Here is a 19,565-nt window from a genome sequence, read left to right on the forward strand (position 1 = left end):
AAGAGAGAGTGACTCTGACTTTGACCCAGAGGAAGAGGAGGATGAGGGACTGAGAGAGAGTGACTCTGAATTTGACCCAGAGGAGGAGAGCGCAACAAGTAGTAGAGGGAGAAGCAGAGGAAGAGGTAGGGGGAAGGAAAGGGAGAATCAGGGGAAGAAGTAGGGGGAAAGTGAGAAGCAGAGGAAGAGGTAGGCGGAAGGAAATGGAGAATCAGGGGAAGAAGTAGAGGAAGGGGAAGGGGGAAAGGGAGAATCAGGGGAAGAAGTAGGGGAAGGGCTAGGGGGAAAGTGAGAAGCAGAGGAAGAGGTAGGGGGAAGGAAATGGAGAATCAGGGGAAGAAGTAGAGGAAGGGGAAGGGGGAAAGGGAGAAGCAGAGGAAGGTAATTGCATCAGGCTGCAGGAGAGACTGGTTTGGATGAGTCTGCTGAAGACTCTGATGGATCACCTTCATCATCACCCCAGAGAGACCAGCAGGACCAGGAGTCGTTCAGCGGTGCCGCTGGAGAACTGGGCTCCGGGGACCTTGCCAGCATCAAGCAGAAATTCAAACACTCCAAACGCCATATGGTCCTCTGTCCTGAATGTGTTTTCCTGTACACCACCAGGCTGAAACACCATAAGTGTTGTGCGAGTGAACTGGGCCTCAAGCAACACCGGAGGCAACACCGTCAGGACCTTAAGTTTCCCTGTAAGTTTTGCCTCCAATCCTTCAGGACGCGGCTGGACAAGCTGACCCACAAAGACCCACAGATTCAAAAATCACAGATGCTACAGCTGCTCAGTGCCCACTAAGGTTTGACAACATCCTCATACGGAACCGCCATCTCAGAGAGCACAAGTTCAAGAAACACATCTGTCATACATGTTACAAGGAATTCGACAAAGGTCACCACCTAAAGAGGCACGAGCTGTCCCACAGTGACGACAAACCCTTCAAGTGCCAGGTATGTAATACTAATTAGTTACTTTTTTAAACTCAGTCAGCCTCAAGAACCACGTCAGACGCTACCACAGCCCAGAGTCAGGGCTGGACCCTGATGAAGGCACAGGAGTTGGGGAGAGGGGGGGAGGAGGGAAACAGATGGCAGGACTGGGCAGTAGCGAGGGGAGGTTGGACAGAGGAAGCCTCGGCAGCAGGTAGAGCTTACCTTCTGGACTGAGTGGGAGATGTGGGTTGGAGGAGTGATCAAAGAGAGTGGAGGAGAAACAGAGGAAGCGCCAGTGAAAGGATGATGATCCTGAAGAAGGAGAGGCAGTGAGAGAGTGACTCTGACTTTGACCTGGAGGAGGAGAAGATGGGGAGTAGTGAAGGGGGAGAGGTAAAGACCGAGGGAGAGGGAGGAAGTCACTAGCAGAGGCCTACGGGACAGGCTAGGCACTGCTGTAGGAGAGCTGGGTGGACAGAAAGGCCAAGGATGTATTCATTAGTACACACCAAAACGTTTTGCAACCTTAAAAGAAAAGTTCAGGTAGTGCCTCTCTGTTTTGGCCTGTTTTATTCTGATTCGTTCCTAGTGAATATGAATCAAGACTAAGAGCAGAAAACATCTCCCGACACTAGAATTTGTTATCCTCAAGTTCTGACTTTGAACTGTTCCAGTTTCCCAGAATCTGATTGAACCTAGTCCTGGACTAAAATGCAGTTCAATGGACATGCTTTCAATTGCATAATCTGTTTCTGGGACACCAGTCCTTGAGTTTTTTTTTTTTTTACCAATACACAAATGTATGGTACAACCTGGCCATTGTTCATTAAATGTGACGTTGTCTTTAAAATGACACCGTTTCTGTACTCTATGGTGACAAGATCATCACTGGAAACAAACTATTTTCCATAAAATATGGCAGAATGTTCTAACTAGTTTTTATTGGGAAGCAGAGCATTTATTTGAACAAAAACAGCCACAATCATTCTCATTACTCCAAATAATTGACTTATGTCACTTTTGTTTTGATCCGACGTCGCAGTCCGCCATGTGTTTTTTTCACAGTGGAGAGAACAGCAAACATGGAAAAGCCTGGCTTGCTGTCTCCTTTGACCGGTAATGCGTAAGCCTCAACTTTCAGTCATTCTAGCTAACTACCATATTCTACTTTAAAGTTACCATTCAGGAGCTGAAGAGTTATGTTGATTTAGCATGTCTACTTTTGGACAGGTAAAGTTGGTTCTGCAGGCTTCATTGAAATATAAATTGGCCTACTCAAAAGACAAGACATTTGCAAAAATGGATCGATTCATAACAATGTTATTTGTTTATAGGTAAAGGCTGTGGATCCGAAGGTAACCACCCTCGTTTCGGCACTCCCCTTTGGCCTCTTCCCCAGAGCTGAGGATCCAAATCACGTTTGGCACGTTTCGTTATTTAAAAAAATTAATATAGGTTTTATAGATATTGAGTTATGTACAATGTTGTTTTGAATGATGTACTGGGAGCGAATTTTAGAGCAGATGGTGTCTACTTGCATAGGCCTGCCTGTGTTTTATTTCAAAGCACATTTTGGCACAACGCTGTTGAGTTTTGGCGGCAGGGGAGAAATGCGACCATTCGCACAATCATCCTAAAATCTCATTAATGCGGTGCTGTTTTGTCTTACTGTAACGTTATGCTATTATATTTGGTTATGTACAATCCCATAACTATGTGATCTAAGCTTTGATCTAACTTTATTAAACAAGCAGCATTCGCCACACCGTTTAGCTAACGGAATTGCTGCAGATCCGATTTTTCTGGAACCCTCTTCCCGACAGCTAAAGGTCCCGAAGCTTCTGTGCATGCGTGGGATTCTCTACTTTATGTACAGATTGTTTATGGTAGGGGCAGGCATGAGCTACTGACAAACGACAGCAATTGCATTTTATCGATGGAAATTTGAATGCACTGAGATACCGTGATGAATGAAGCAGGTAGCCTAGTGGTTAGAGCGTTGGACTAGTAACTGAAAGGTTGCAAGGTCGAATCCCTGAGCTGACAAGGTAAACATCTGTCGTTCTGCCTCTGAAAATAAGAATTTGCTCTTAACTGACTTGTCCTTGAATACCCCTGCCATAGGGGGTGGAAGGGAATAAGTGCTAGCTAAACAGGCCCTTAGGAGAGAGGTAGTGGATGTGGCGGTGCCAATGGGCAAGGCAGAGGCTAAGGGAATGATTTGGACAGTGGTGGCTAAGGGAATGATTTGGACGGTGGTGGCTAAGGGAATGATTTGGACAGTGGTGGCTAATGGAATGATTTGGACAGTGGAACAGAGACGCTAAAGGCAGGCATCTATTCTAAGTAAATAGGAAGAGACAGGTGAGGCCATTTTTACAAGGCACAGACGGCTGAATAAGTCATTACTATTTTATAGCCTTTATTTAACCAGGAAAAGCCCATTGAGACCCAGAGTCTCTTTTTTTCAAGGGAGACCTGGCCAAGAAGGCAGCAACAATCTATACATTACAGAATTAAAACATATAATTCAACAACATGATCCAGCCCAAAAAAAAGCATTTGCAATATTAGGAAGGTGTCTGTGACGCCCACATCAAATCTCCCTATCCTTTGCACTTTAACATTAATTTGCACCAGACATTTAGTGTCCAATCAAATAATGACCACAGGGTTTTCATTTCAAATATCAAAGACACACCTTTATTGAATTGTTGCATACACTAATTCTAAGTGCACACTCGTATATTTATATATTGTAGCATCTTAATCTAATAATTATTGATGCGTTTTACCATTTGAGATTTTGCAGCACGTTTCTGGTGCCTTTATCTGCAGCATTGCGGCCAGCTTGTTAGCGGGCCTGCTGCTAATTGGACCCTCGTATTATCCTGAAATAGAGGGGTGTCGATTAACATATCGTTTTAACTGGATTTCTCCAGTTTAACATGATATGCTAGCGTTTTCTATTTAAAATGCATATATTTAAAACAAATTACGTTAATGATATTTATGCTTAAAATCATGTTTCTGCAAGAATAGATCCTTGATTTTTTTAAATGTTTATCTTTGTAGCCTCCCTACCTCATATTTGGAACTGGCCATTCTCTTTTATATTCTGTGTGCTCAACTAACTCTTGGAGTTTCAAGTGTCAAATAAATCAGGAAATTGGATGTCATTGTGGCTGTGGCAGAAAAGGTTCTGGGCCTGAAAGACAGAAGAAGTACGGCCCTCCCAGGCTCTATGAGCCTGTGTAGGGATCACATTTTGACTGATTTTAACAGAAGAAATAGTGTTAATTTAGTTTTTGGTAGTTAGTATGAATATTTTCATCCAAAACGTTTTGGGGGGATACTTTACTACCCTGCACAGTAGGTGGCGGCAATACACCTTATAGGTTAGACTACAGCCACCCAAGTCATAGACTGTTCTCTCTGTTTCCACATGGCAAGCTGTGCCGGTGCATGAAGTCTGACACTAACAGGCTCCTGAATAGCTTCTATCCCCAAGCCATAAGACTGCTAAATAGCTAACTAAATGGCTAACAGACTGAGTTGACCCTTGTATTTGATTTCTGCACACTCAGAGGGCCCTACACACTCACTCCATTCACTCACACACACACACACACATAATATGCATATACATTTATACTGACTACTCACACCCGCTCACATACAATCATATGTGCTGCTGCGACTGTTTCTTATATCCCGATGCCTTGTCACCTTAACCCTATACACATCTACCTATCACTACAGTGTCCCTGCACATTGTAAATATGGTACTGGAACTGCTTGCTTACTTTTTCGTGTTCTTATTTCTCATGTTTTTGTTCTACCTTGTTATATTCAGTATTACATTTGTTATTGACTACTGCATTGTTGGGGTTAGAGCTTGCAAGAAAGACATTTCATTGTGCATGTGACATTGAAACTAGTCTGCCAATAAACCTTGAAGAAGAAGTTGGTTCTGCTGTGTAGACCTCAGTTATACATTTATCTATGTTTGAGTTGTTAGAACACTTTTACTTTCATTCATTTACAGACCTTTTAAGTACTTTTTATGCACTATGGTTTTTGTCTTCTCTTTGTAAACAATTTCAAGTTTGGGAAAATAAACCCCCTAATATTTGCACCCTACTCAGTTGTCTCCCATTGCCTGCTTGGTCAATACGGCATCCATCAGGAAGGTGGAAGTACTGCCAGTATTTTTTACTATAATTTTCACTCCCTCAGTTTTGGGACACTAATGTAAATATCGGAGGCGCGTGTGAACTCGCAAATGGAGGGGCGAGGGAAGGGGGTAATTTTGGATTCAGACAGTGTCCCAAGAGAAACTGGGCTGGCAGGTAGGATTTAGTTCCTTACTGTCTCTGGCCCACACTCCAGCACAGTAGGCGGCGGTAATGCGCTGTTTGGATGCCAATCTTCCTTAAACCCTACTGAAGAAAGGGGGCCCGGGAATACGTAAATATTAGGTCATTTCCGTGGTGGAAACAATGGTGGAACACTGAGATTTGTAAGGAAAGCCAACGTTACACCATACCCTAGTACATTCGATTTAGTTTTAAATAGTGCCTCTATTGCGCCCAATCATGGCCAATAATAATATAATCTTTACACCCTTTTTACCACTGAAGAAGAAACCCGATCGAGATTCTGAGTGGAGAAAATTAAAGGACAAATCCAGAAATCGGATTAATATCGGAGAAGCTTTTACCAGATGGAGGAACCTCAAGGAGGATAAATCTATGCCTACAGATGCCGAAGTGGCTTTGTTTTTGCTTGACAGGTAATTCGGGTGTTTTTTTTCCTGCAGTCTACCAGTTTATCAGGGTTGCCAGGTCCACCTAAATGTCCAAACCCAATGACTACTCAAAACCCCGCTCACAAGGCCAGAAAACGAAATAAAAAAAATGTACGAGAGGAGGAAGTGGGACACTTCTTGCATTTTCCGTCTTTCGACATCTATCCAACATATAAACCCAACACATGATACATTTCTGAAATCCTCAAGATGTTTCTAAAATCACACACACACTTCTTTGTTGATATATTAACAGGATGCATGACACACCCATTTTGTCTACACGGAGTCAAATAAAAATGTTTCTCGCATTTGATAGCCTGGGGCCTGTTGCACAAAACTAGGATAAGGGATTAAGCCAGGATATCTTGGTGATCCTGGCTCAATTGATCCGTAATCCGGTTGCACTAAAGATGGATAGGGGGCAGGAGGATATGTTATGGTATAAATTACCATGGAGATTTATTCTGTGGAGCTAGCCTGCTCCAGACCAGGCTAAATTCCAGGATCTATTTAATCTCATCCCTAATGTCAGTCAGCAGTCACCACAAATGGAAACCAATAGTTATTTCACTGCTCACTATACATTGTTATCACATATAACTAGACCCACTGTTATTTAAACGTTTGTGATCATTAATTTCAATGATTTTGGATAAAAAATGATTTTTAGATGATGTTGCTATCATTAGATAATTTACAGTTTCCCATAGGCTATATATAAAATGCTAGAATATTAGGGCCACAGAGGGGAAAAAAACAAGTCATAATATTGTAACCAGTTGTTTTAAAGGAGGACAGTTGTTAAAATGACAGATGTGGGGCATTTCGTGAAATTATACTTCAGTATGGTTTCATAAACAAAGACATGCTGATGTGCCAGAATATTAAGTATCACATTGTCATAAGTATCAAAACTGTAAAAACAATATGTAGCTTTTCTGCAGAAAGAACCAGCCTCATAAATTTATGACTTTATCCTTTTTCTTCAGTGTGGCCCTAGTACTCTGTCATATAAACAAATACACATTCCATATGAATATAAAAACACAATGTGTAACATTATGTTCCTTTATTGAATAAGGACAAAACAAAGCAGGTAAACCATCAGCTCCTTTCAAAACTGAAGTCACAGTGACTCTACAAGATGGAAAGCACAGAATCTAAGCATATTATACAAAATGATACATATACAGACCTTTGAATGTGTATAACACACCCTGCATGTCTGCACACTAAAATAAATGCAGGACAAATCCATACACATCAACTGAACAGACAAATGAATGGATGCAGTAGCCTCCCTGCAGCCTTGTATTACACACAGTATACCGCACAAACATCATAAGAGGCCAAATTCGTCAAAAAACGAACCCAAAAAAAACCAAATTCCTCTGCCACCGCAGGACATATTTAACCAAAATTGAAAGCACACATACTAACTAAAATAATTCAACACATATTGGTCCCTCAGCAGCCGACCACTGTCGTCATCAGGGAAGATTGCCGGATTGTCCCAGTCCATGGCTGGTGGCACTCTGGGGGCCCTCTCCTTCCTCAGGCAGGCCACATTGTGGAGGACAGCACAAGCCACAGTAATATCACATGCCCTAACAGGGCTGACCCTTAATTTGTGAAGGCAGTGAAAGCGTGCCTTCAGGAGGCCAAAGGTCATTTCAACTCTGGCCCTGGTCCTGGCATGGGCATGGTTGTAGGCCTGCTGTGCTTCCTGGGGGTCTGTGAAAGGTGTCAGGAGAAAAGGCTGGCAGCCATACCCCCTGTCTCCCAGCAACACACCAGAGAATTCACCTGTCAACACAAAATCTCATCATTACTACCTCATAAACACAGTGATATTCTTGACACAGCCATGATGGTTATAAATAGGGGTTGTGTGGCTTACCTTGTGATAGGCACTGATAGATTTCAGAGGCCCGAAAGATTCTGGAGTCATGGACTGAGCCAGGCCATTTTGCCACAACATTGCTGATCACACAGTCAGCATTGCAGACCATCTGAAATCATAAGATGAGGAATATTACACCAATCAATGCACATCACTGGCAATGCAGAGTGTTCGTCAATGGACAATATCAAAAAGTTATGTTCACCTGAACATTAATGCTGTGAAAGGATTTCCTATTCACAAAATCGGCCTCATGGGCACCTGAGGGGGCTTTTATCCTTATGTGTGTGCAGTCCACTGCACCAATGACATTGGGGAAACCTGTCACACAAAGTAATGAGTATCCTACTATGTGTTAACAGTTGTCCTGTAATTTGTAGATCCTCTTACCTGCAATCCTATAGAACTCCTCTTTGATGTCACAGAGTCTTCTGTGGCCAGGGAAGGAGATGAAGACATCTGCTAATGCTTTGATAGCCAGACACACACTCCTTATTGTGCGGCAAATTGTGGCCTTGTTCAGCTGTTCTGCATCCCCCACTGAGTACAGGAAGGCTCCACTAGCAAAAAAGCGCAAGGCCACACAAACCATTTGCTCCACACTCAGTGCATGGCTCCGTGCAGTGCGGTGCTTAATCCTGGGACCCAGTAGTCTGCATAGATACCTGATGCCATCTGCAGAAAACCTGTATCTTTCATATAGATGGTCATCAGGGAAGGCCAGTGGGTCCAACCGGTCCCTGAAGACCCTTTCTCACCTGAAGGCTCTCCTCAGCACAAGTGCTTCTTCATCCACCACATCTCGCACGAATGGGCATGCCATTGTCAGAGCAGAAAGGAACACACAATTTTGGGCCTTCATATAGGCTAGTGGCCACACCTGGTGCTGGGGGGGGTGGGCAAAAGAGGGCGATGCCTTATAACGATGACTTGGTTGTACTGATTGCTGGGAAAATAAAAAAAACCTTAGAAAGATGCCACCGTCCTGTGTGCTCACAATAAGAGCTCATATGTCATGGCTCACTTGACTTTACGAGAATATACCTAATTTTTATTTTGAGCTGTGTCATCTTCTTGGAGCTGGGGGAGGAAAGAAAAATAATGATTAATACATTTGTGTTACAGTTAGCATACAGTGTACATTGAAGGCATATCTCACCTCCCTCTCAAGTTTTTTTATTTCAAGGTCCAGTTTCCTAATTGTCCTCTTTTTTATTTCGAACTCCAGTGCAAGATTTTCCATCTTTTTCTTCTTGTACTGAGTGTCTATGTCTGCCAGTTCTATTTGGCACCGGAGGTGGTTGCCATACAACTTTCTGATAGCTTGTGAGCTCTGTGAACACAATACAATTAGCGCAGCTGGAATTTGGCAGGATGTGGTGTCCTTTTATTAATACGCACTATGTTGCCAGGCTGGTTTTCCCACTGTATAGCATCTGGGTCCTGTAAAAGAAATTAGATTTTTTGATTTTGATGAGGACTCCTCACCATTGTAGAGTAAATAGTACTTTCACAGTCTTAACATGATACCTCATGCCTTCTGGAATCCAGAGAGATGGTCTCCTCCTCATCATCGTCTCCATCATGTGCTGTTGCTGCTGCACTGGGGCCTTCACCCTATCACATTTAATCGGATTCATATTGAAGCTAGTAGACAAGACATGCCAGGCCTACAGTATGCCTTTGATGGAGTACTCACTGGATCAGCATCGTCTGGTGCTTGTGCTGGTGGCTCTAACAGGAACACAGTGCTGCCAGACACTGCAAGGCAATAGGTAAACCAAAGTCAGACAGTCCAAATTGATTCAATATGAATGTGGTTGTATCCCATGTAGAGATGGAAGGACATACCTTGAATGAAGCGGGTGGCATCTTGGGAGGAACCTATGCTCGTCTCTTTCCCCCCAGGGATCCCCTCTAAGACGGGCCTGCCTTTATTTAGCTCCAAGGCCATGTCCTCTGCTGGGGTAAGGTCAGCCTTTGGTGACCCACCACCCGTGCCTTGTCTGTGGGTATTCTTTTTCACTGCTAAAACAGTACAGACAATGTGTGAGCAGGCACCTTCTGGGTACAATATATGCTTGTGCTTTGTTAAATATTAGTCAGGGACCATACCATTCTGCAGAATGTTCTTGTATTTGATTTTGACCTGCTGCCATGTCCGTTTTGGCCCGTTCATGTTTAATCTACACACACACACACACACACACACACTTAATGGAGTCACACTGCAAAAAATTACTTGGTATTTTTGTCTTGTTTTCAGTAAAAATATCAAAAATTTTATCATAGCTTTATACAGTGTGATGGAGTTACTTTACACAATTTCACTCATATCTGCAGTGCATTTCAATAAAAAAAATTTACCGTTTCATAATTACAGTACAACTGCATTTTTGGAGATGTGAATTAAATATTTGAATTGTAATTGTGATGTTTCAGCGGAGCGGTGAGTGTGTAATTGTGCACTACTTACGCATTCAGGCGGTCTGCAATACTTTGCCACGCTTTTTCTCTTTGCTTTATCACTGTGGCGGTGTTGCCTTTCTTCTTAATTATATATTTTACCTCCTCGTATGCCTCCATGAGGATTTGTGCTTCCGACGGGGAAAAGTACGCGGCTCTAGTTGCCATGGTAAATCAGTTAATCTGTGATCTGTGGCGGGGTCTATTTGAGTGAGCCGTGAGCGCGCACCTATCCAGGATTGGTTTCACCTGGCTTAATGAATCCGTGTCTGCTCATCCTGGCTTGGTCTTTGTGCAACCAATTAAGCCTGGACGCACATGTTTTGGCTTCATTGAGCTCAGCTGAGTCATTTATCCCGGATGTCTTAATTCTACTTTTGTGCAACAGGCCCCTGGACAGCAGTTTAGATAAACTGCGACACCATTATTATGGTCCTAATTGTACCCCAATGACAACATTTTGTGTGATTATGAAACAAGTGTAGATTCCTGAAATACATCATGTGTTGGGCCCACTTTAGCTACTCCATACTGTCCCACTTTAGCTACTCCATACTGTCCCACTTTAGCTACTCCATGCCGTCCTACTTTAGCTACTCCATGCCGTCCTACTTTAGCTAGCTATGGTTGGTAAAGCGGAACAATAACAAAAGACTGAATTACAAAATCGAAACATAATACTTGCAACTTCTTTATGAATTTTCATGCAGTACTACATAATATGCACATTTAAATCAACATTTGGCACAGTGCGATATTTTGCAATTTTATAACATCAAAACAGACAAAAAGCTATGTCACTGTGTTTTGCAGGGTGAGCTTCATGTTTGAAGCTTGCTCTGCCCCCCTCTGTCACACCAATGAAGTGATGTGATTTTGATCGTGTAGTTTCTCTGCAATCTAAACAATAGTTTAGATTTTCTCATGTCAGACCAATAAATAAATGGGTAAGGATTAAGCTGTGCCAGTTGAAATGATGTTCCACTCTTTCCGAATTCACCCTTTAGGCTAAACGCCAGTCATGCTTGACAAGTATAATGTAGGATAATTAACGTCTAAAGGCTTGATTCTGTTGACATACTCGAGGCACGTTTCGGTCAGATCAAATGGTCACAAGCTGAGAGAAAGGCTAGTTAGTACCTGTTGTGCACATTTGCGCATAGCCCACATAGCCTACATAGCCTACTGCTGTGGGCGCATTGCTGCGCGTAACATGTTAAGAAATATGTTTAGCAACATTTTCAGATAAATGTTCTGATCGGTTGCTTTAGCGTCATTGCTTAATATATACAACTACTGTATATACATATATATATATATATATACATATATACAGTAGTTGTATGAATTAATATATATATTTTATGTACAGTAGATGTATGAATATTGGATCTATTGTCCCAGAACCAGGCGTGGACCTAGCCTCAGCGCAGAGGGGGCGGGCGCTTTCAAGGGGTCCTTCTAACCAAATCATAAAAGTATATCAGCTATCATAAACACAAATTGGCCATCATCACAGAGCCATGCAAGCCTATTTCCAATAAAACATACAGATAGTGTCACTTTGCCAGACACCAAAAAAAAGTGTCAGTCTGCGGTGAATCGCAATACAATGTTTCAGCACCAAGTTCAGCACACGTCGCTCTACAAAGCACAGTGGTTGGGAGAGCTCCCCAGGTGGTCAGCACCATGGACAGCACACGTCGCTCTACAAAGCGCAGTGGTCGGGAGAGCTCCGCAGGTGGTCAGCACCAAGGACAGCAGCACCAAAGCGGCGAGTCATCAAAACCATTCATCGCAACGCATGAAGCTCTCGTTTAGCAGACATAGGCCTACATTCAAAGATAAAGTAGACAATGAGATCACAACTACAAAACAGGCACATCGTAAGCAACACAAGGCAGGCAGTGTCACACACGCACACGGCCTGCATATAGGTGTCAAGAGTTGATGAGCAAGAGGGCCTGTAATAACATGTCAACTGCTTTCGTCTTAACCAAAGACCAATAAAAAAAGGATGTTTCACTCACCAGGTTGTCACTGCTCAGCCAAAATACCCATGTTGTAGTCTGATGTAATCTAGTCAATTTTGTTAAATTCCATTATCATGCGTTCAATAGAACTAAATAATAATCCCAACACCTGAACAAACTATTTACAAACCAGGGTCCCGTTTTTAAAACGTCATCCTCAAGTTGTCAGTGTCTACAGTGCCTTGCCTTATTCCACATTTTGCCTGAATTAAATATATATTAATAATAACCCTGAATTCAAAATGGATTAAATATACATTTCCCTCACCCATCTACACACAATACCCCACAATCAAAGTGAAAACATGTTTTTTTTTTTTTTTGCAAATAAAAAAAAAATGAATTACAGAAATATATAATTTGCATACCACTGAGACAATACTTTATAGAAGCACCTTTGGCTGTGAGTCTTTCTGGGTAAGTCTAAGAGCTTTCCACACCTTTTATTGTGCAACATTTGCTCACTATTCTTTTCAAACCTCTTCAAGCTCTGTCAAATTGATTGATCATTGCTTAGACAACCATTTTCAGGTCTTGCCATAGATGTTCAAGTAGATTTAAGTCAACTGTAATTCGGTCACTCAGGAACATTCACTGTCTTCTTGGTAAGCAACCCCAGTGTAGATTTTGCCTTGTGTTTTAGGTTATTGTCCTGCGCAAAGGTGATTTAATTTCCCAGTTTCTGGTGGAAAGCAGACTGAACCACGTTTTCCTCTAGGATTTTGCTGTGGACACTATTCCGTTTCTTTTTTTATCATGAAAAACTCCCCAGTCCTTAATGATTACAAGCATACCCATAACATGATGCAGCCACCACTATACTTGAAAATATGGAATGTTTGTAGTATTTGCCCCAAACATAACTTTGTATTCAAGACAAAAAGTTAATTGCTTTGCCACATTTTTTGCAGTATTCCTTTACTGCCTTGTTGCAAACAGGATGCATGTTTTGGAATATTTTTTATTCTGTACAGGCTTCCTTCCTTCCACTCTGTCAATTAGGTTAGTTTTGTGGAGTAACTACAATGTTGTTGATCCATCCTCGGTTAATAACTTTACCATGCTCAAAGGGATATTCATAGTAATTTGTAAACATTTCAAAAACATAATTCCACTTTGACATTATGGAGAATTGTGTGTAGGCCATCTAAATGTAATACATTTTAAATCCAGGCTGTAACAACAAAATGTGGAAAAGTCAAGGGGTGTGAATACTTTCTTAATCACTATGTCCCACTCAGTATAAAGCAATGTGAGGTTGGATAGTCTGGCCTTATTCATGTATGCAGGCAAATATCGCTTGATGATTTTCACAGGCGGCTGAAACTTTGCTTGGCACTGCTGATGGCACTGCTGATGGGAAGGATGTACGTCTTCTTTAGTAAACTGTTCCAAAACACCAACATGAATTTAAACTCAAATGTGCTCATCTTTGAGAGCAGGTCATCAGCTGTAGAGGCAGTATTTGGTGTAGTATGGTTATGGTGATTTATTCAGAGCAGAGTTCAAGGATTGCATGCAGGCTCTGTATATTCACTTCTGTGGCCTGTTTCCTGGAGGCCCACCTTGTGGCCAGTAGGCTCTTCAGCTTGAGAACAGCGAGAGATTCAGCTGCATGTTTTCCTGTTCCTTCTTCAGTATTTTAAACCTTGGAAGGCTAGAAGTCAGAAAGCAGTACAGGGTCTCCAGTGCACCCCAAAATAATTTAGCTCTACACAAGGAACAATGAGCATCCATTAGAAATAAATGTATGGTGTGTGCGAAGTAGTGCACGTACACATCCTTATTCAAACAGTTTCTTAGGCTTCCGTGTCTACAGTGTCTCATGGGGGACAAACATCATTAACCAAACGTAGAATCGGTCAGGAAACACAACTCCAAGACTGAAATCTTGTTTTTTTAATAAGCAGCAGAAAAATAACCAATCTGTGTTCAGTGGCTCTTTAATACATTGGAGGTGCCAAAGAGGCATTTTTATTTAGACCTTTTTTGGAAGTACATACCGACCAATAAGGGGACTCTTATTGAACTGTTTCGTCAACGCATTTTCCTAGAAGATACAATTGCTAATGAGTATGAATTGGCAAGAGCCGATAGTGGCAGGAAATCACCCGCTCTTTTATTAATTTTTTTGACCCAGGTTAGCTGCCCCCCCTCCACAACCTGCTGCCCCCCCTCCCTCCCCAGAAGATATAATCGTGAACATCGACTGCCTGCTGCAGCTGTTTCAGCGGTGTGAGCAGTGCAGGCGTGAGAGTGTGATCCAGACGCAGGGAGACAGGACATGCCTCTCTGTGACCCAACACTGCCAGAGCTGCAACCACCGCAGGACATGGGCAAGCAACGCATCTACTGTCCAGACAATGCTCAAAGGAAATGGGGACCAGCCACAGAATATTCAGGTGGGTATTTAAGGATTAACAGTTGATATTGTGAGGTAACTAACTTCAGTTGTTTGTATTCTGTGGTATCTCTAGTTATTTCTTCTTTTTTTTATACAGAACTGTCACTCCAATAATACTGGTGTTTTCCTTCGCTAAGTAGGTTGACATGCAGGTGGCCCTGCCACCTGAGGACACAGATGGAGCCTTGCTGTCTGAGAACCGAGATGGGGACTTGCCATCGGAGGACAGAGATGAGAATCTGGATCTGACTGGCTCTTTGGAGATGAGGGTGACTGTAGACCAGCCACCAAGACCAGGAGGAAGTGGCATGTCCCTGGTGAGGGGGAAAAATGAGGGGAACAAAGGAACAGAGGAGAGAAAGAAAGTAACTAAGGTGGTGTTGGACAGTGAGATGGACTGTGCACGAAGCCAGGAGGACAATGGCCTGTCCTCACAGGAGAATGAGGAAGGAGAGGAGAGAAAGGGAAAGTTCCTAGGTGGTGAACAACAGGAGAATGAGGAAGGAGAGGAGAGAAAGGGACAGTTCCTAGGTGGTGAACAACAGGAGAATGGTGCTGAGCAGCGGGCCTCTATTGAGGTGACAATATACTCTATAGAGCCTGAGGACTCTGAAAGCCCAACCTCTCAGATAGACAGAGGAGAGAAGACTGAGGTCGCTGCAGATGGGTGTGAGGGGGAGGGTGATGTGTGTGAGATGGAGGGTGAAGAGACAGATGAGGAAGATAGACGGACAGAGAGTGACTCTGAATTTGACCCAGAAGCTGAGGAAGAGGGACTGCGAGAGAGTGACTCTGAATTTGACCCAGAAGAGGAGAAACCAACAAGTAGGAGAGGAAGAGGCAGGGGAAGGGGTAGGGGGAAAGGGAGAAGCAGAGGAAGGCAATTGCAGCAGCCTACAGGAGGGACTGGTTTGGATGAGTCTGCTGAAGACTCTGATGGATCACCTTCATCATCACCCCAGAGAGACCAGCAGGACCAGGAGTCGTTCAGCGGTGCTGCTGGAGAACTGGGCTCCGGGGACCTTGTCAGCATCCGGCAGAAATTCAAATACTCTAAAAAACACCACATGGTCCTCTGTCCTGAATGTGGCGTCCTGTACACCACCAGGCTGAAACACCATAAGTGTGAACACAAGTTCATGGTCCGCTGTCCAGACTGTGGGCAGGGTTGTGCGAGTGAACTGCGCCTCAAGCAACACCGGAGGCTACACCGTCAGGACCTTAAGTTTCCCTGTAAGTTCTGCCTCCAATCCTTCAGGACGCGGCCGGACAAGCTGACCCACGAGAAGACCCACAGATTCAAAAGATTAAAAGGTCACAGATGCTACAGCTGCTCAGAGTGCCCACTGAGCTTTGACAACATCCTCATACGGAATCGCCATCTCAGAGAGCACGAGTCCAAGAGACACATCTGTCACACATGTTACAAGGAATTCAACAAGGGTCACCTCCTGGAGAGGCACGCACTGTCCCACAGTGACGACAAGCCCTTCAAGTGCCAGGTCTGGAGGGAGGGGCAGGGTTTCAATTACATTCAACTGAAGTGTCAGTTTCAATTACTTATTTTAAAGAGGGCTATTTACTGTAAATAAAATAAAAACGTTAAATTTTTATTTAAATCCAAAGTATTGTATTTACATGGTCCATGTTGCCCTTCCCTGTGTGTCAGGTGTGCCAGCGTGCCTTTGCCCAGCTCAGCCAGCTGAAGTCCCACCTGCGCGTCCACACTGGGGAGAGGCCCTTCCAATGCCAGCACTGCGACAAGAGCTTCAACCACAACGTCAGCCTCAAGAACCACATCAGACGCTACCACAGTCCAGACTCAGGGCTGGACCCTGATGGAGGCACAGAAGTTGGGGGACAGGGGGGGAGGAGGGAAACAGATGGCAGGACTGGGCAGGAGGGAGGGGAGGTGAAATCGAGGAAGCCTCGGCAGCAGGTAGAGCTTACCTTTATGACTGAGTGGGAGATGTGGGCAGGAGGAGAGGGAGCAAAGAGAGTGGAGGAGAAACCGAGGAAGAGGAAACGCCAGTGCAATGATGATCCTGTATTCATTAGTGCACACTGTAGCAAAACATTTTTGTAACCGAAAATGAAAACAAGTGTTTGTTATTGGACAAGTTCAGGTACTGCCTCTCCATTTTGGCCCGTTTGCTTCTGATTTATTCCTAGTGAATGACGTTTTTTTTATTGAACCTTTATTTAACTAGGCAAGTCAGTTAAGAACAAATTATTATTTACAATGACGGCCTACCCCAGCCAAACTCTAACGACACTGTGGGACTCCCAATCATGGCCGGTTGTGATACAGCCTGGAATCGAACCAGGGTCTGTAGTGATGCCTTTAGCACTGAGATGCAGTGCCTTAGACCGTTGCTTCACTCGGGAGTCCCAAGACTAAGAGCAGGAAACATCTCCTGGCACTAGAATTTGTTATCCTCATGTTCTGTCTTTGAACTTAGAACTTTTTGGGATTCCCAGAACCTGATTGAAGAATCTAAAATATATTTAGATTTGTTAAACTCTATTTTGGTTACTGCATGATTCCATATGTGTTATTTAATAGTTCTATTCTACAATGTAGAAAATAGTGCAAATAAAGAAAAACCCTTGAATTAGTAGTTGTGTCCCAACTTTTGAATGGTAGTGTACAGTATCAGTCAGAAGTTTGGACACACCTACACAGTTATGGTTCAACACATTGCACATTAAATGTGTAACGTTGCCCTAAACTGCCGTTTCTGTACTCTATATGGTGTCATGATCACCACTGATCACACCTAGTTTGTGTGATGTTTCATATACGCTAATGGCAGGTAATGCACCAGGATCTAGTTTTGAATGCACCAGTATCAGATTTTTCAACCCAGGTACCTAGCAACATATGGGCCTCGGAAATACTGCACCCCAGCTTAACACTTTGATCATTATTAAATATCATATTCCATTAATGTAAAGCTAAAAATATAAGAGAAGTCTCAGTCGGAGTTAGATAACCATGGAAGAATGAATAAGCAAAGTCGGGTAAAGTATAAGAAGATCACCATTTAACACATTCACAGTGTCTTTTCCGGGCCTTGGCAGTCAGATTACTGGGGAAATGTGACGAGCAGTGCTACATACAGTGGGGCAAAAAAATATTTAGTCAGCCACCAATTGTGCAAGTTCTCCCACTTAAAAAGATGAGAGGCCTGTAATTTTCATCATAGGTACACTTCAACTATGACAGACAAAATGAGAGAGAAAAAAAATCCTGAAAATCACATTGTATTTATTTGCAAATGATGGTGGAAAATAAGTATTTGGTCAATAATAAAAGTTTATCTCAATACTTTGTTATATAACCTTTGTTGGCAATGACAGAGGTCAAACGTTTTCTGTAAGTCTTCACAAGGTTTCCACACACTGTTGCTGGTATTTTGGCCCATTTCTCTATGCAGATCTCCTCTAGAGCAATGATGTTTTGGGGCTGTTGCTGGGCAACACAGACTTTCAACTCCCTCCAAAGATTTTCTATGGGGTTGAGATCTGGAGACTGGCTAGGCCACTCCAGGACTTTGGGATCATTGTCATGCTGAAAGACCCAGCCACATTTCATCTTCAATACCCTTGCTGATGGAAGGAGGTTTTCCCTCAAACTCTCATGATACATGGCCCCATTCATTCTTTCCTTTACACGGTTCAGTCGTCCTGGTCCCTTTGCAGAAAAACAGCCCCAAAGCATGATGTTTCCACCCCCATGCTTCACAGTAGGTATGGTGTTCTTTGGATGCAACTCAGCATTCTTTGTCCTCCAAACACGACGAGTTGAGTTTTTACCAAAAAGTTCCATTTTGGTTTCATCTGACCGTATGACATTCTCCCAATCTTCTTCTGGATCATCCAAATGCTCTCTAGCAAACTTCAGACGGGCCTGGACATGTACTGGCTTAAGCAGGGGACACGTCTGGCACTGCAGGATTTGAGTCCCTGGCGGCGTAGTGTGTTACTGATGGTAGGCTTTGTTACTTTGGTCCCAGCTCTCTGCAGGTCATTCACTAGGTTCCCCCGTGTGGTTCTGGGATTTTTGCTCACCGTTCTTGTGATAATTTTGACCCCACGGGGTGAGATTATCAGTGGTCTTGTATGTCTTCCATTTCCTAATAATTGCTCCAACAGTTGATTTCTTCAAACCAAGCTGCTTACCTATTGCAGATTCAGTCTTCCCAGCCTGGTGCAGGTCTACAATTTTGTTTCTGGTGTCCTTTGACAGCTCTTTGGTCTTGGCCATAGTGGAGTTTGGAGTGTGACTGTTTGAGGTTGTGGACAGGTGTCTTTTATACTGATAACAAGTTCAAACAGGTGCCATTAATACAGGTAACGAGGGGAGGACAGAGGAGCCTCTTAAAGAAGAAGTTACAGGTCTGTGAGAGCCAGAAATCTTGCTTGTTTGTAGGTGACCAAATACTTATTTTCCACCATCATTTGCAAATAAATTCATTAACAATCCTACAATGTGATATTCTGGATTTTTTTTCTCATTTTGTCTGCCATAGTTGAAGTGTACCTATGAGGAAAATTACAGGCCTCTCATCTTTTTAAGTGGGAGAACTTGCACAATTGGTGGCTGACTAAATACTAGATATATATACTAGATAATAGATATGCTGATGACGTTCTGTTATTCCTTAAAGACCCAGGCTCAAGTGTACCTAGATTGATGGATGTTTTACAAACATTTGGAACATATTCAGGGTATGTGCTTAACGTACACAAGACCCAAGCCCTAATATATAATTATACCCCACAGGAAGAGCTGAAGAGCAGGTGTAACTTCACCTGGACCTCTTCATCCATTAAATATCTGGGAGTATATCTACCAAAAGATATACCTAAACTTTATTGCATGAATTACGATCACATCAACAAGAAAATATATGATGACCTAGACAGGGGGAATTCACTTCCCTTAGATCTTAGTAGTAGAATTGAAACAATCAAAATGAACATCCTGCCAAGGTTACTGTATTTGTTCCAATC

General features: G+C 43.0%; 2 protein-coding genes across 5 annotated transcripts in view; one reads left to right on the forward strand and one right to left on the reverse strand.

Moving 5' to 3' along the window:
* LOC110535793 (ribonuclease P protein subunit p38) overlaps window positions 1–19,565 on the reverse strand; it is a 49,363-nt gene that overhangs the window by 23,237 nt on the left and 6,561 nt on the right. The gene's annotated exons all lie outside the window — the stretch shown is intronic.
* LOC110535783 (zinc finger and SCAN domain-containing protein 2) lies at window positions 5,417–17,779 on the forward strand. 3 transcript variants are annotated; one of them, XM_036938829.1, is made up of 5 exons: window positions 5,417–5,722; window positions 14,283–14,544; window positions 14,687–15,023; window positions 15,078–16,048; window positions 16,216–17,779. In XM_036938829.1, exons 1-5 carry the CDS (start codon window positions 5,526–5,528, stop codon window positions 16,630–16,632), a joined length of 2,184 nt encoding a protein of 727 aa, XP_036794724.1. In that variant the 5' UTR covers window positions 5,417–5,525; the 3' UTR covers window positions 16,633–17,779. The 3 variants fall into 3 exon arrangements, with proteins under 3 accessions (XP_036794724.1, XP_021476728.2, XP_021476719.2); XM_021621053.2 differs by having other exon boundaries at window positions 14,684–16,048; XM_021621044.2 differs by having other exon boundaries at window positions 14,687–16,048.

This window comes from Oncorhynchus mykiss, chromosome 2 (assembly GCF_013265735.2).
Source record: "Oncorhynchus mykiss isolate Arlee chromosome 2, USDA_OmykA_1.1, whole genome shotgun sequence".
NCBI lineage: Eukaryota > Metazoa > Chordata > Actinopteri > Salmoniformes > Salmonidae > Oncorhynchus > Oncorhynchus mykiss.